Source organism: Papio anubis, chromosome 14 (genome assembly GCF_008728515.1).
Source record: "Papio anubis isolate 15944 chromosome 14, Panubis1.0, whole genome shotgun sequence".
NCBI classification, from domain to species: Eukaryota; Metazoa; Chordata; class Mammalia; order Primates; family Cercopithecidae; genus Papio; species Papio anubis.
The window spans coordinates 105668504-105681811 of NC_044989.1; the positions used below are offsets into that span (position 1 = coordinate 105668504).

The window sequence follows — 13308 nt, forward strand, 5'->3', positions numbered from 1 at the left end:
AACTACACATACACATTTCATTTGCTTTTTGTATATATATTTCATAAAACAAAAACCAAGTAGATCACGCTAAGTGAAAGAAGCCATTCACAAAAAACCACATATTATATGTTCCATATATGACATGTCTGGGATAGGAACATCTACAATCACAGAAAGTAGATGGCTGGGCGCAGTGGCTCATGCCTGTAATCCCAGCACTTTGGGAGGCTGAGGCAGGTGGATACTTGAGGTCAGGAGATCGAGACCATCCCGGCTAACACAGTGAAATCCCATCTCTACTAAAAATACAAAAGATTAGCCAGGCGTGGTGACACGTGCCTGGGAGGCGGAGGTTGCGGTGAGCCAAGATTGCGCCACTGCACTCCAGCCTGGGCAACAGAGAGAGACTCTGTCTCAAAAAAAGAAAAGAAAAGAAAAGAAAAAGAAAGTGGATTAGTGGTTGCCTAGGACTAGGGAGGTAGGAGATAAATGGGGGGTGACTGCCAACGGCCATAGGGTTCCTTTTCCGGATAAGGAAATGTTCTAAAATTGATTGTGGTGATGGTTGTACGACTCTGCGAATATACTAAAAAACTATTGTACAAACTTAAATGGGCGAATTGTATGGCTTGTGTATTATATCTCAATAAAACTTTTTTAAAAAGAGAGCTAGGGAAGTGGGATGCCCAGAAAGGCTCAGAATGGGTGATGAGACGGTAAAGCTGAAAAAGATGAAAGTGAGACAGGAGTGCTCTGCAGCAGTGGTTCTCAAACTGGAGCATGCGCCCCAGTCACCTGGAGGGCTTGATAAAACACAGGCTGGGGTCCTTCCCCAGGTTACTGGATTCTCTAGGTCTAGCGTGGGGTCGAGAACCTGCATTTCTAACAAGCTCCCAGGTGATGTTGATGCTGCTGGCCTAGGGTTTGCTCTCTGAGAACCGCTGCTCTCTAGTGCCCACTATAGGTGTGCAATAAGTACGTACTGGAGGAGTGAATGAACGGCTGGAGGGGTAGTTGGTTGGATGTGGGGGTAAGTGGGTAGATGAGAGTTGAGTGGTTGAATGGATGGATAAAAAAATAGACGGATGCATGAACTGGTGGGTGGAGGATGGATGGATGGGAGGTGGTTCAAGGCTGGAGGGGTAGTTGGTTGGATGTTGGGGTAAGTGGGTAGGTGAGAGTTGAGTGGCTGAATGGATGAATAAAAAATAGATGGATGCATGAACTGATGGGTGGAGGATGGATGGATGGGAGCTGGTCCAGAGTAGTAGGGGAAAAGATGAGGCTGGAGAAGTTGTAGTGTGGAAAGCAGTGTAGAGAAGGACTTCATGTCAAGACCTAGTTTCGACTCTTGGGTTCACCACCTGCTAGCTATACAGTTAGGCAAATGACTTCATCTCCCTGAACCTCGTTTTTTCATGTGTGAAATATAGGTAAATAATGCCTATGAATCTTCCATGAGCTAATACCCCTGAGAGAGCCCAGCACAGGGTCTGGCATGCAGTGGCATGAATGAATCTCTACTCTTTGCCAGAATCTGACAATTACCATCATATATCACTGGGCTGTACTGTGTGCTTGAGACTAGAGGCTTGTAATTCAGGTCCATCTTGTTCCCATAGTGACCGATGCTGACCTCGAAATGGATCAGGTCTTCAAAGTTGGGCATCATGGTGCAGGAGAGGAAGATGACGCACAGCCCATATTTTTGGCGGTTCTGGTGCTTCTAAAACAATAACCGCCCCACCCCCCATCCCCAGTACATAAGCCAAGGGTTAGATTGATGGGCAGGGAAGCAAGGATGAGGTACTCTCTCTCTTTCAAAGCCATCTTCCCTTCTCTCCCTCTCAAAGGCCTTCAGAGGCTCCCTCGCACCCAGCTGATCCAGGGCAGTTCCTCCAGGACTTCCATCACCTGGCCCCTCCACCCAGCCAGCCCTGGCTCCCTCCCTTCCTGAAATCAGGGCGCTGGGAAGGGGGTGGTCTCCTCCCTTGTCAGGGTAGGCTCTGGGTTGGGCCACCCCATCTCCATTCCAAGCAGAGATGCTTCTTCCTTTTTGACTAAACCCTTTCCCTCAGAAGACACAATGTGGATAGGGGTGTAGAGCTGAGATTTTACACAAACCCACACCCAACCCCACCCCCGCCCCGCACACACATACATGCATACTACCAGAAAGGTTGAACCTTCCCACTGCCTGCTCCAGCTGCCCACTAGCCCCCCAACCTCGGCTGTTCTCACCAGGTGCCTGCTTGGGTCTCCTGTCCATCATATTAGTCCCTCTTGCTTCTGTTGCCAACCTCTGCCCCATTTGTGCACCCCCAGTCTGTTCACTAGCTCCGGTCTGCCCTATTTAAAAAAATAACTTTCCTTCTCCCATCTGAACCCCGTTTAGCTACCACCTGTTCTCATTTCCTTTCACGTTAAAAAAATTTACTTTGAGACCAGGCGCAGTGGCTCACACCTATAATCCTAGCACTTTGGGAGGCCGAGGTGGGCGGATCACTACGTCAAGAGATCAAGACCATCCTGGCCAACATGGTGAAACCTCATCTCTACTAAAAATACAAAATTAGCTGGGCGTGGTGGTGCATGCCTGTAATCCCAGCTACTCAGGAGGCTGAGATAGGAGAATCGCTTGAACCCAGGAGGCAGAGGTTGCGGTGAGCTGAGATCGTGCCATTGCACTCCAGCCTGGGCAACAAGAGCGAAACTCTGTCTCAAAAAAAAAAAAAAAAAAAAAAAAAACTTTTATTTTTTAGAGATGTGGTTTCACTATGTTGCCCAGGCTGGTCTCAAACTCCTGGGGCTCAAGTGATCCTCCTATCTCAGACTCCCACACTTGGCTTTTAATCAGGTTTCTTAGAAGGTTTGTCTCTGTGCACTGGCTCCTACCTCTCCCTCCCACCTACGGCAGCCCAGCTTCTCTCCTAGCCAATCTCCAAGGCTACTGACGTCTTCCTAATAACCAGCATATGTCTCTCAGTCCTCGCCCTTTCTCTCTGCCACATTCAAGATTGCTTGTCACTCCTTTCTGCAAATCTCCACTCCTGAGTCCACCTTTGCAGGTTCCTCTCCAACCTCTTCTACAAACCCCTTCTCTTCTTTCACCTGCCTCTAAAGACTGTGGCATCCTCAAAACTTCCTTCTCCTTTCATTCCACCTACTCTCCTCAGGCAGTTTCTTCCACGACCACAGGTTCAAACCTTGGTGTGTTGATGTCACATCCCTGTGTCTAGCAGGCTCCAGAGCTGGTCTCTGTTGATGTCTCACACTACATGTCAGAGATGGGGCTCACCATTTCCCTCATATCTTCTTCTTCTTTAGAGAGCCCACCTTGGTGCATCGCACCCCTGACCACCTCATCACCCATGGCAGAAAATGGGCCTCAGCAAGGGGAGTCAGCCTCACTTATTGTGTTCTGTTGGTCACTGGCTCTGGACATTCTGTTTCCAAAGGGTCTCTGAAACCTACCCACCTCCTCTCCAGCTCTCTGCCAATGAGGCTGTATTCCTGCTTCTCTTGACTGGGTGACCCCAGCTTACTCTCCTCCAGTCTATTGTTACTGCTCCTCCTGCCCCTTCCTGCCTCAGTAAGTAGCCCTCCACTGGCTTCAGGAAGAAACTCAAATCCCTTAGATTGTTTTACAAAGCCCTGAGAAACTAGGTCATAAATTAACACCATTTCTCCTTAACCATATCAGGGATCCTTTTTTTTTTTTTTTGGAGATGGAGTCTCGCTCTGTCACCCAGGCTGGAGTGCAGTGGCACGGTCTCGCTGCTGTAGCTCACCCTCCTGGGTTCAGCAATCTGCCTCAGCCTCCAGTAGCTGGGACTACAGTGCACCACCATGCAACTAATTTTTTTTTGTATTTAATGCAGGGCAAGGTTTCATCATGTTGCCCAGGCTGGTCTCAAACTCCTGGGCTCAAGTGATCCTCCTCTTCGAGTCCCAAAGTGCTGGGATTACAGTGAAGCCACTGCACCAACTTAAGATTAGGCTTTTTTTTTTTTGAGTGGAGTCTTGCTTTGTTGCCAGCCTGGAGCACAGTGGCACAATCTCTGCTCCCACTACAACCTCCACCTCCCAGGTTCAAAGTGATTCTCCTGCCTCAGCCTCCCTAGTAGCTGGGACTGCAATGCACCACATGCCCAGCTAATTTTTTTTTGTATTTTTAGTAAAGACAGGGTTTCACCATGTTGCCCAGTCTGGTCTCAAACTCCTGGGCTCAAGTGATCCTCCCTCCTCGGTCTCCCAAAGTGCTGGGATTGGAAGGTGTGACACACGCTGTAGCCAAGACCAGGCATTCTTAAGCGGAAACCTTGTCTTTCCATCAGGGTCCCCAACCACCGGGATTTGCTGCAGCATGAAGCCACTAGCAGGGGTTTAGTAAATAATCAGGCTGATTGGTCAAGCATCCTTACACACTCAACAGCCAGAGGCCAGGGCCTCTGCTGATCAGAAACTGGAACCACAGTAAGATCTGGGGCGGGTGGGGCTGCGTGTTTTCCTGGGTTACCTGTTTCCCGCAGTTACCTCTATCCTGGTCACTTCATGGGAGAGATCTTTTATTGTGGAGTCTTGACAGGACTTGATTTGGGTGATTAACTCCAGAGACTTCGACACCGATAAGCTAAACCATCCCCTGAGTGAGAATGTCACAGCTGGCTAAGACAGCGAGAAAAGCGGAGGAAAAAGGGTGAGAAAAACAGAGAAAAAGGGTGAGAGAAAAAGGACAGGCCAGCCGGGCACGGTGGCTCAAGCTAGTCCCAGCACTGTGGGAGGCGAGCAACCTGAGTCAGAATGCGAGACCATCACAGCTGCTACGGTGAAATCCGATCTAAAAAATACAAAAAGAAAGCTAGCGGTAGTGGCGGTAGCCTGTAGTCCCAACTACTTAGGAGGCTGAGGCAGAGAATGCAAACCCGAGCGCCAGAGCTTGCAGTGAGCTGAGATCCGGCCACTGCACTCCAGCCGGGCGACAGGCGAGACTCGTATCAAAAAAAAAAAAAGAACAGGCCAATCTCCTTTGAAACCCTTGAGGCAAAGACAAGGTTGTCCAGTCACTGCCTGCCCGGGGCTTACTCCAACCACAATCCCAGAGAATTCCAGACACCTCCACGCCAGGAAACCTCTGGGCACTGAGCCCTCTTCTGCACCCTGGGAACCTGCCTGCCCCATGGAGGCCCCTGTTCCTAATGCTCCGGCTGGGGGAGACTGTGTTCCCACAATGCTTCCGGCTGGGGGAACTGTGTTCCCCACAATGCTCCGGCTGGGGGGCTGTGTTCCCACAGTAACTTCGGCTGGGGGAACTGTGTTCCCACAATGCTTCCGGCTGGGGGGGAACTGTGTTCCCACAATGCTTCCGGCTGGGGGGGAACTGTGTTCCCACAATGCTTCCGGCTGGGGGGGAACTGTGTTCCCACAATGTGCTTCCAGCTGGGGGGCTCTGTGTTCCCCGCAATGCTCCGGCTGGGGGAACTGTGTTCCCCACAATGCCTTTCTCCCAGCTGGGGGGAACTGTGTTCCCACAATGCTTCCGGCTGGGGGGGAACTGTGTTCCCACAATGCTTCCGGCTGGGGGGGAACTGCCATCACTGAGTCAGCCCTCCCCGCCGGGCCAATCAGAGCCCGCCCCGCCTCCTTGGCCACAGGGATCCGAGGGGAGCACACAGGCCCTAAGGAGGCCAATTAGAACGCCTCCCCGGCCTTCCCCGCTGGAGGCGGTGTGGTGAGGTTCCCAGCCCGGAGGCCTGACTGCGGGAGGAGGGAATGAGGCGGGGTGGGGTGGGGAAAGGAGAGGGAGGGCCTCCCAGTGGCCTTGAGGGCCAGTGCCTGTGGTTCTTCCTCAGCATCCTTCCCTGCCTCGTTCCTTCCCAGTGCCTCTTTGCACTGTCAGAAACTGGGATGCACAGTAGATCCGGGCAGACAGGAGTCTTGTTTTTCCCTGGGTTTAAGACAGTGTGAGTTGGGTTTCTGGCATTTACCGCCGTTCCTGAATAACCTCGTGCTTCCTCACACTTGCCTGTGCTGTGTCCTCTGTCCTGCGCGCCCTTCCCGCCTGCTGAAAATCCTACCATGGTTTCCTCTCAAAGCCCCTTCCTCAGGGAAAGCCCAGAGCTTCCGCCTGCTCCTTTCTGGTGCCCCCACGCCTGTCCCACATGCACGTGGCTGCTCATGGACAGGCTTCACGTCCTCCCCAAGACCCCGAGGGACAGAAACCAGGGCACGTCCCAGGCCCTAGTGCTTTACTGGGGGCAGCTCCACCTCCGCTGTCCCCTAGAGCTGATGTGACAAGCTTACAGCGCCTTCTTCCTGGATCCTGAAAGGGGCCTTTTTACCCCCGTGCAGAGTCAGGAAGCTGGGGCCAAAGCAGGGCAGGAAGCCAGAGTACGCGCCTGGAAGGAGAGAGAGTGAGAAGGGGCGGGCGCAGGACGAGGGGTGTGGGACGTGGGCTCGAGACTTTGCTTGCCTTCGATCTCCTCTCCGGTGGACGAGATCTGGTTGAGGGACAGGCTGGCAGTCCCAATCTCATCCGAGCAGTCCTTCCTGTGGCTGGAGAGAAACACTCCTCAGGCTGAGCCCCTGGCCCAGCTCTCATTTCCTCCTTCCCTGTGTGCTTCACCCTCCACCAGGTTGCTCACCAGTCCAAGACTCTGAACTTGATGTAGCTGGAGAGGCAGGGTAGCTGTCGGGGGAAGGACAGAGGAGTGGTGGGTACACATTCGGATGGTCTGGTCCTCGTGGAGATTTTAAGAACAGGTAAGGAGTCGCGGGTCTGGGACCAACTCCTGGCTCAGGTACCAGCGAGCCACTTAATCATAGAAAAGCTGGATTTCCAACCAGGCTGATGGAGCTTTGGCTTTAGGGCTTCTTATTTGTTTTCTGGGGGTTTGTTTTCTTTTGAGACAGGGTCCTCCTCTGTCACCCAGACTGGAGTGCAGTGGCATGATCATAGCTCACTGCAGCCTACACCTCTCAGGCTCAAGCGATCCTCCTGCCTCAGCCTCCTGAGTAGCTGGAACTATACAGGCACCTGCTGCCAAACCTGGGTAATTAAAAACAATTTTTTTTTTTTTTTTTTTTTTTTGTAGAGACAGGTGCCTTACTATGTTGCCCAAGCTGGTCTCGAACTCCTGGTCAAAAGCAATCCTCCTGCGCCAGGCTCTCAAAATGTTGAGATTATAGGTGTGAGCCATCTCGCCCAGCTGGGCCTCCCATTTGAATGGGCCCCTTGCAGGGTCCTGGGAGGGGCCTGGAACTTGTCATATGATCGTTTTGTATTTGTGTTTTTAAAATGGCCCTCTGGCCAGGCATGGTGGCTCACACCTGTAATTCCAGCACTTTAGGGGGCTGAAGTGGGCGGATCACTTGAGCAGCCTGGGCAACATGATGAAATCCTCTCCCTACAAAAAATACAAAAATTAGCTGGGTGTGGTGGCACTCACCTATAGTCCCAGCTACTCAGGAGGCTGAGGTGGGAGGATTGCTTGAGCCCATGAGGTTGAGGCTACAGTGAACCATGATCGTGCCACTGTACTCCAACCTGGGTGACAGAACAAGACCTTGTTTCAAAAAAGAAAAAAAAAAAAGTCCCCTAATTGCATAAGCTTCAGGACCTGCGACACCTGAGTCTGCCCTGACTGTGGGCTGGTAGATATTACTGTCCTCGCACGTCCCCTTTCAGTCTGAATGCACATTCACCAAACCATCTCATGGAGAGGCCATGGGCCCGGAATGTCTTCATCATGTCTAGCCATCAACTTTTTAAACAGTGGTATATCTGTCTCCTCAAAGAATAAATAAGCCAGGCACGGTGGTGCAAGCCTGTAATCCCAACACTTTGGGAGGCCAAGGTGGGCAGATCACCTGAGGTCAGGAGTTCGAGACCAGCCTGGTCAACATGGAGAAATCCCATCTCTACTAAAAATACAAAATTAGCTGGGCATGGTGACACATGCCTGTAATCTCAGCTAGTCGGGAGGCTGAGGCAGAAGAATCGCTTGAACCCAGGAGGCGGAGGTTGCAGTGAGCCAAGATCACACCATTGCACTCCAGCCTAGGCGGCAAGAGCGAAACTCCGTGTCAAAAAAAAAAAAAAAAAAAAAAAAAAAAGAAAGAATAAATAATAATAGCTGCCTCTTTAGGAGGTTTCTGTTGCCCCTGGCTTGTGCTAAACAAATTCCATAGACCAGCTGAGTGGGCTCTCCTAAAAAACACTTGAACCAGGTGCTATGATTATTCCCATTTTCACATGGGAAAGCTGAGATCAGAGAAGTTGAGCTCCTGAAGTTCTCATGCTACATTCAGTCGCCAAAGCCTCAGAGCCCCTAACCACTCTGCTATAACCCTGTGGGGGCTGTGATTGTCCCTATAAAGAGATGGGGAATGAGGCCTAGAGAGGCAGAGGGACTTGCTCAAGGTCACGTAGTAAGGGGTGGAGTCAGGATTCCAACCCAAGTTTCTGTGTCCTATCTTCACTCTACAATATAGTTTCCTTAATTATTTTTAAAAAGAAAGAAAGAAAAGAGGCCAGATGCGGTGGTTCACGCCTGTCATCCCAGCACTTGGGAGGCTGAAGTGGGAGGATTGCTTGAGGCCAGGAGTTCAAGACCAGCCTGGGCAACATAGTGAGACCCCATCTCTATCAAAAATACAAAAAAATTAGCTGGGCATGGTGGCTCATGCATGTAGTCCCAGCTACTCGGGAGGCTGAGGCACAAGAATTGCTTGAACCTGGGAGGCAGAGGTTGCAGTGACCTGAGATTGCATTGCTGTAGTCCTGCCTGGGCAACAGAGTGAGACTCTGTCTCAAAAAAAAGAAAGAAAGAAAAAGAGAAAAATAAATAGAAGAAAAAACATCCATCTGTCTATGTGTAAAACAGAGCTGCAGGGTTGAGGCCAGAGCGTGACCCCAAATCCTCAGTCCTCTCCGCTGGGGCCTCTTCTCCTTACAGCAGTTCTTGGGGTGCTGCTGGGAACCTCCCAGCTTTCCATTTTCTTCATCCAATTCTCCCCGGGTCCTGACAGCTAAGGGTCCAAGGAGAAGAGGAAAGGGCTTTCCAGGTGAGCAGCTAGTTAGTAAGAAAGGAGGAAATTTCCAGGCTAAGGGAGGACATTGGAAGGGGAGAGGTGGGCACCAGAAGGCATCCAGGTTTTCCAAAGTTAAGAATCGTCCAAGTTCAGATTTATGGCCGAACCACCTTTCCATCCATCCTGCTAATAATTCTCCTCCTGCTTCTCAGTTCCTCATCTAGTGTGCTGCCTCCCCTTCTGCCCTGGGGCCCTCGGACTGACCATTGGCACAGGCCAGTTTTCTGCAGTGCCCCGGGCTCTGCTCCCTCTCTGACCACCTGGCCTCAGATGCTACCATCTGTGTGGTTGGCTGTTCTGCCTCTTCAGAGTGCGGTTCACACCCGCCTGCTGCATTTCCAAAGGGCAGTATCCAAAGGGCCCCACCCTGGAGACTGTGTTCTGGGGAAAATGGATGAGGTTCCAGGGGGTGTTTGGACGTCTTCAAATGTTGGAAGGCCTCGGCCTCTCTCAAGGATGAGGGAGGGCCTGGCCTGTGCCATTGGTTCTGAGCCTGTAAGAAGATGACAATGGCCGGGCACGGTGGCTCACACCTGTAATCCCAGCACTGTGGGAGGCCAAGGCGGGCGGATCACCTGAGGTCAGGTGTTTGAGACCAGCCTGGCCAACATGGTGAAACCCTGTGTCTACTAAAAGTATGAAAATTTTTTTCATACTTAGCCGGGCTTGGTGGTAGGCACCTGTAGTCCCAGCTACTCATAGCTTGAACCCAGGAGGCAGAGATTGCAGTGAGCCGAGATCGCGCCATTGCACTCCCGCCTGGGTGACAACAGTGAAACTGTCTCAGAAAAAAAAAAAAAAAAATGAACACAGAAGATGAAAAAAGAGGATTTCCCAAGGCTCTGAACAGCCACAGAGCATCTGAGGATCCCAGCCCTGTGCCCTCACCACAGGCCGGAAAAGGTGGGAGGGAGCTTGGCAAGGATGGCGGACGGACTAGGCCTCCTCTGAAATGTCTTCCTACTTTCAGAGTCCATAAAATCATCCAAGGAGGCAGGGATTATGAGGAATGGTTGAAAATGATGACTCACAAGAAGGCAGACTGGGTAATTACTGGAAGCATCAGGGAGGGGAGTTCACAGGAGGGAGAAGGAGAGCTCATTAGCTAATTTTGTATTTCACAACATATGAGGAAGCAAAACACTCTCTGGGTTGCCAAATCCGTGTCACACAAATTTCTATGTGCCTGCACCTATGAGAGAGCTCAAGTTCTCTCTCAGAACTGTGTTCTGATTTTACACACAGCTCTTAGAAGCCTGACTTAGAGTCAAAAGGCCAGTAAGGCTCCACCTTCAAGAGAACTGTCATCCACAACAGCTGATAGGTGACGAGACAGATTGAAAGGTGATCAAAATCAGACTACAGAATCCCACAAAGAAAGCGTCTGGGAGCCATTTAGTGTAGGAACAAGTAGCCCAGTACTGCAGATAGCCCAGGATAATAACTATGTTCCCGTAATGGCTCCAGGCCATCAATGAAAAGCTCTAATTATATTCAGGGCAAGTTGCTGAGAAGATAAGAAAATGTGTATTATCATTTAAAATGGGTCTTTAAAGGGATTTGTTTTGTTTTTATATGTGGGTGAAAGGGCACATTTAAGTTCTCTGGAAAGTTCAGTTGTATGACCCACTCATTGCTTAATATATCTACCAGAATCTAGTCATTCTGCATCTACATATTTACCTAAGAAAAATGAAAGCATATGTCTATGCTAAGGGTTGCACACAAGTGTTTACAGATTCACTGTAACAGCTGCAAACTGGAAACGATCATAAACAAGGAAAGGGATAAGCAAACTGTGGTACATCCATACAATAGAATATTACTCAGCAACAAAAAGAATGAACCACGGATACACAGCAACAGCATGAATTAATTTCAGAATAATTATGCTGAGTGAAAGAAGTCAAACAAATAAGCATACTTACTGAACGATTCCATTTCTATGAAACACTAGGAAATGCAAGCTAATCCGTAGTAACAGAAAGCAGATTGGTGGTTGCCTGGAGATGGGAGGGGGTGGAACGGGAATCACAGGGAGGGATTCCCAAGGGGCATGAGGCAACTTTTGGAGGTTATAGATATATTCATCATGTTGATTGTAATGGTGGGTTTCCTGGATGTGTACATATTTTAAAATGTATCAAATTGTACATTTCCTTCCTTGCTTCCTTCCTTCCTTCCTTCCTTCCTTCCCTCCCTCCCTTTCTTTCTCTTTCTCTTTTCCTTCCTTCCCTTCCCTTTCCTTCCCTTTTTCCTTCCCTTTTTCCTTCCTTCCTTCCTTCCTTCCTTCCTTCCTTCCTTCCTTCCTTCTCTCTCTCTCTCTCTCTCTCTCTTTCTTTCTTCTAGAAGTATGAAAATTAGCCGGGCTTGGTGGTAGGCACCTATAGTCCCAGCTACTCATTCTTTCTTTCTTTCTACTTCCTTCCTTCTTTCTTTCTTCTTTTATATTTTTCTGAGACTGACTTTCCCCGTTGCGCAGGCTGGAATGCAGTGGCTTGGCTTGGGCAACAGGCTGTTATCACCTACTGAGCTGGTATTTGCTCAGATAAGTAGGTGATACCACCTCGGCTCAGCTCATTGCAACTTCCACCTCCCAGGTTCTAGCAATTCTCCTGCGTCACCCTCCCGAGTAGCTGGAACTACAGGCGCATGTCACCACGCCCGACTAATTTTTATCTTTTTAGTAGAGTTGGGTTTCGCCACTGTTGGCCAGGCTGGTCTCAAACTCTGGAGCTCAAGTGAGCTGCCCACCTCAGCCTCCCAAAGTGCTAGGATTACAGGTGTAAGCCACCGTGCCCGGCCAAATTGTACCTTTTAAATATCTACAAGTCATACATACCATTGACATAGGTATGTCAATGATAACTCAGTAAAGCTATAAAAGGTAAAGTTTTCCATAATATGTCCTGGGCTTCCTCATGCTCCCTATCAGGCAGAGTCCCCCTTGCCATGCTTCTTGGCCCCCACCCTCTTGTCTTCACCCGCACACAACCATCCAAACTTCCCTTCTATGTTAGGGGATGTAGGAGAAGAGTGGGCATGATGGAGGAGCCATACCTGAATCCGGAAGGTCAGGATCTGGTTCCATATCGGGTTGTCGGTTTGCGTCTGCATGTGCGTCCTGAGCTGGAATGTGCCAAAGCAGTGTTGGTGCCAGCCTGCCCCTCCTCCCTCCACTGGCCTCACCTTCTAGCTCTTCCTGTCCAGCCCCTGGTGGCCACTGTCTGCACACAGACGTGCTCGGGCTCATCCCTGCTCTCAAGACACCTGCACAACTTCTCAGCAGCAACAGCACCAGTCCTTTGTGTACTTATCCGAAGTGTTTGCCAGATTCAGATTCCTCATATTTTTCCTTAAGTCAGCTTTCAATAGACCTCATTTTTAAACAGCTGTAGGGCTACTAACCTTACTATATGAGTGTATACACATAGATTTTGCTAGATAAATTCTAAGATTCCAAAAGAAAAATGGGTAAAAACACAGCTAATGGCAGCAGCATGCCTCTTTCGAAACCATCAGTTGACTTCATTTTTAAGCAGTGGTATCTGTGAAACCAAGTGTTACTTGGCCTTATTAAACCTTTTAAGGTACACAAGATGAACACAGAAGTATCAAAATTTTTGAAAACCGTGTGTCACTTACCACCTGAGAACATTTCACCTAGCCTTGGAGGTACCCAACCACTCACTGGGACATACTCAGTATGGTGGTTTTAAATATGTCCACAATTTCTTTGGTACTCCTCCCTTCAAAAGATAGACATTATTTTCTCTCTGCTTATGTGTGGGCTGGATTTAATGACTTGCTTGCAAAAAATAGAATGTGGTAGAAATTCTGCTTGGCAAATACGGAAACAAATCTATTTACCTTTAACCTAGCATTCTCCGAATCTGAACATAGGACCCTTTTTCACCCATGACACCCAACAGCACACTTTGGAAAATGCTATTCTGTATTCATAGAGGTTCACGGAATGTCAGCAACTCTCTAGCCCAGAACCTTCATTTACACATGAAGAACCTGAGGAATGGTGACAGTTTCAATGTTGTTCACTCATTGGCATGTTTCACCCATGCACTCATTCTTCTACATGTATTTGGTTTGGGGGGGGGCATCTGGCATGCAGAGAATAAGACATGGCCTCCACCTGCACAGAGGTCCAGGTGCAGGGGTGCATGCTTCTCTCAGTGGGTGACTGGGAGATGACTCCTGTGGTCTTGCCTACCGGGC

At 49.6% G+C, this 13308-nt stretch overlaps 1 protein-coding gene across 1 annotated transcript in view; it reads right to left on the reverse strand.

Annotated features, from left to right (window-relative positions):
- The window catches only part of FER1L5 (fer-1 like family member 5), a 64577-nt gene that overhangs the window by 31754 nt on the left and 19515 nt on the right, over positions 1-13308 (reverse strand). The window contains exons 14-19 of the mRNA XM_031655508.1: positions 12136-12204; positions 6627-6670; positions 6455-6537; positions 6269-6380; positions 4519-4627; positions 1531-1708 (exon numbers count right to left, since the gene is read on the reverse strand). Coding sequence (XP_031511368.1) covers positions 1531-1708; positions 4519-4627; positions 6269-6380; positions 6455-6537; positions 6627-6670; positions 12136-12204 — 595 coding nt within the window. The remainder of the gene's footprint in view (positions 1-1530; positions 1709-4518; positions 4628-6268; positions 6381-6454; positions 6538-6626; positions 6671-12135; positions 12205-13308) is intronic.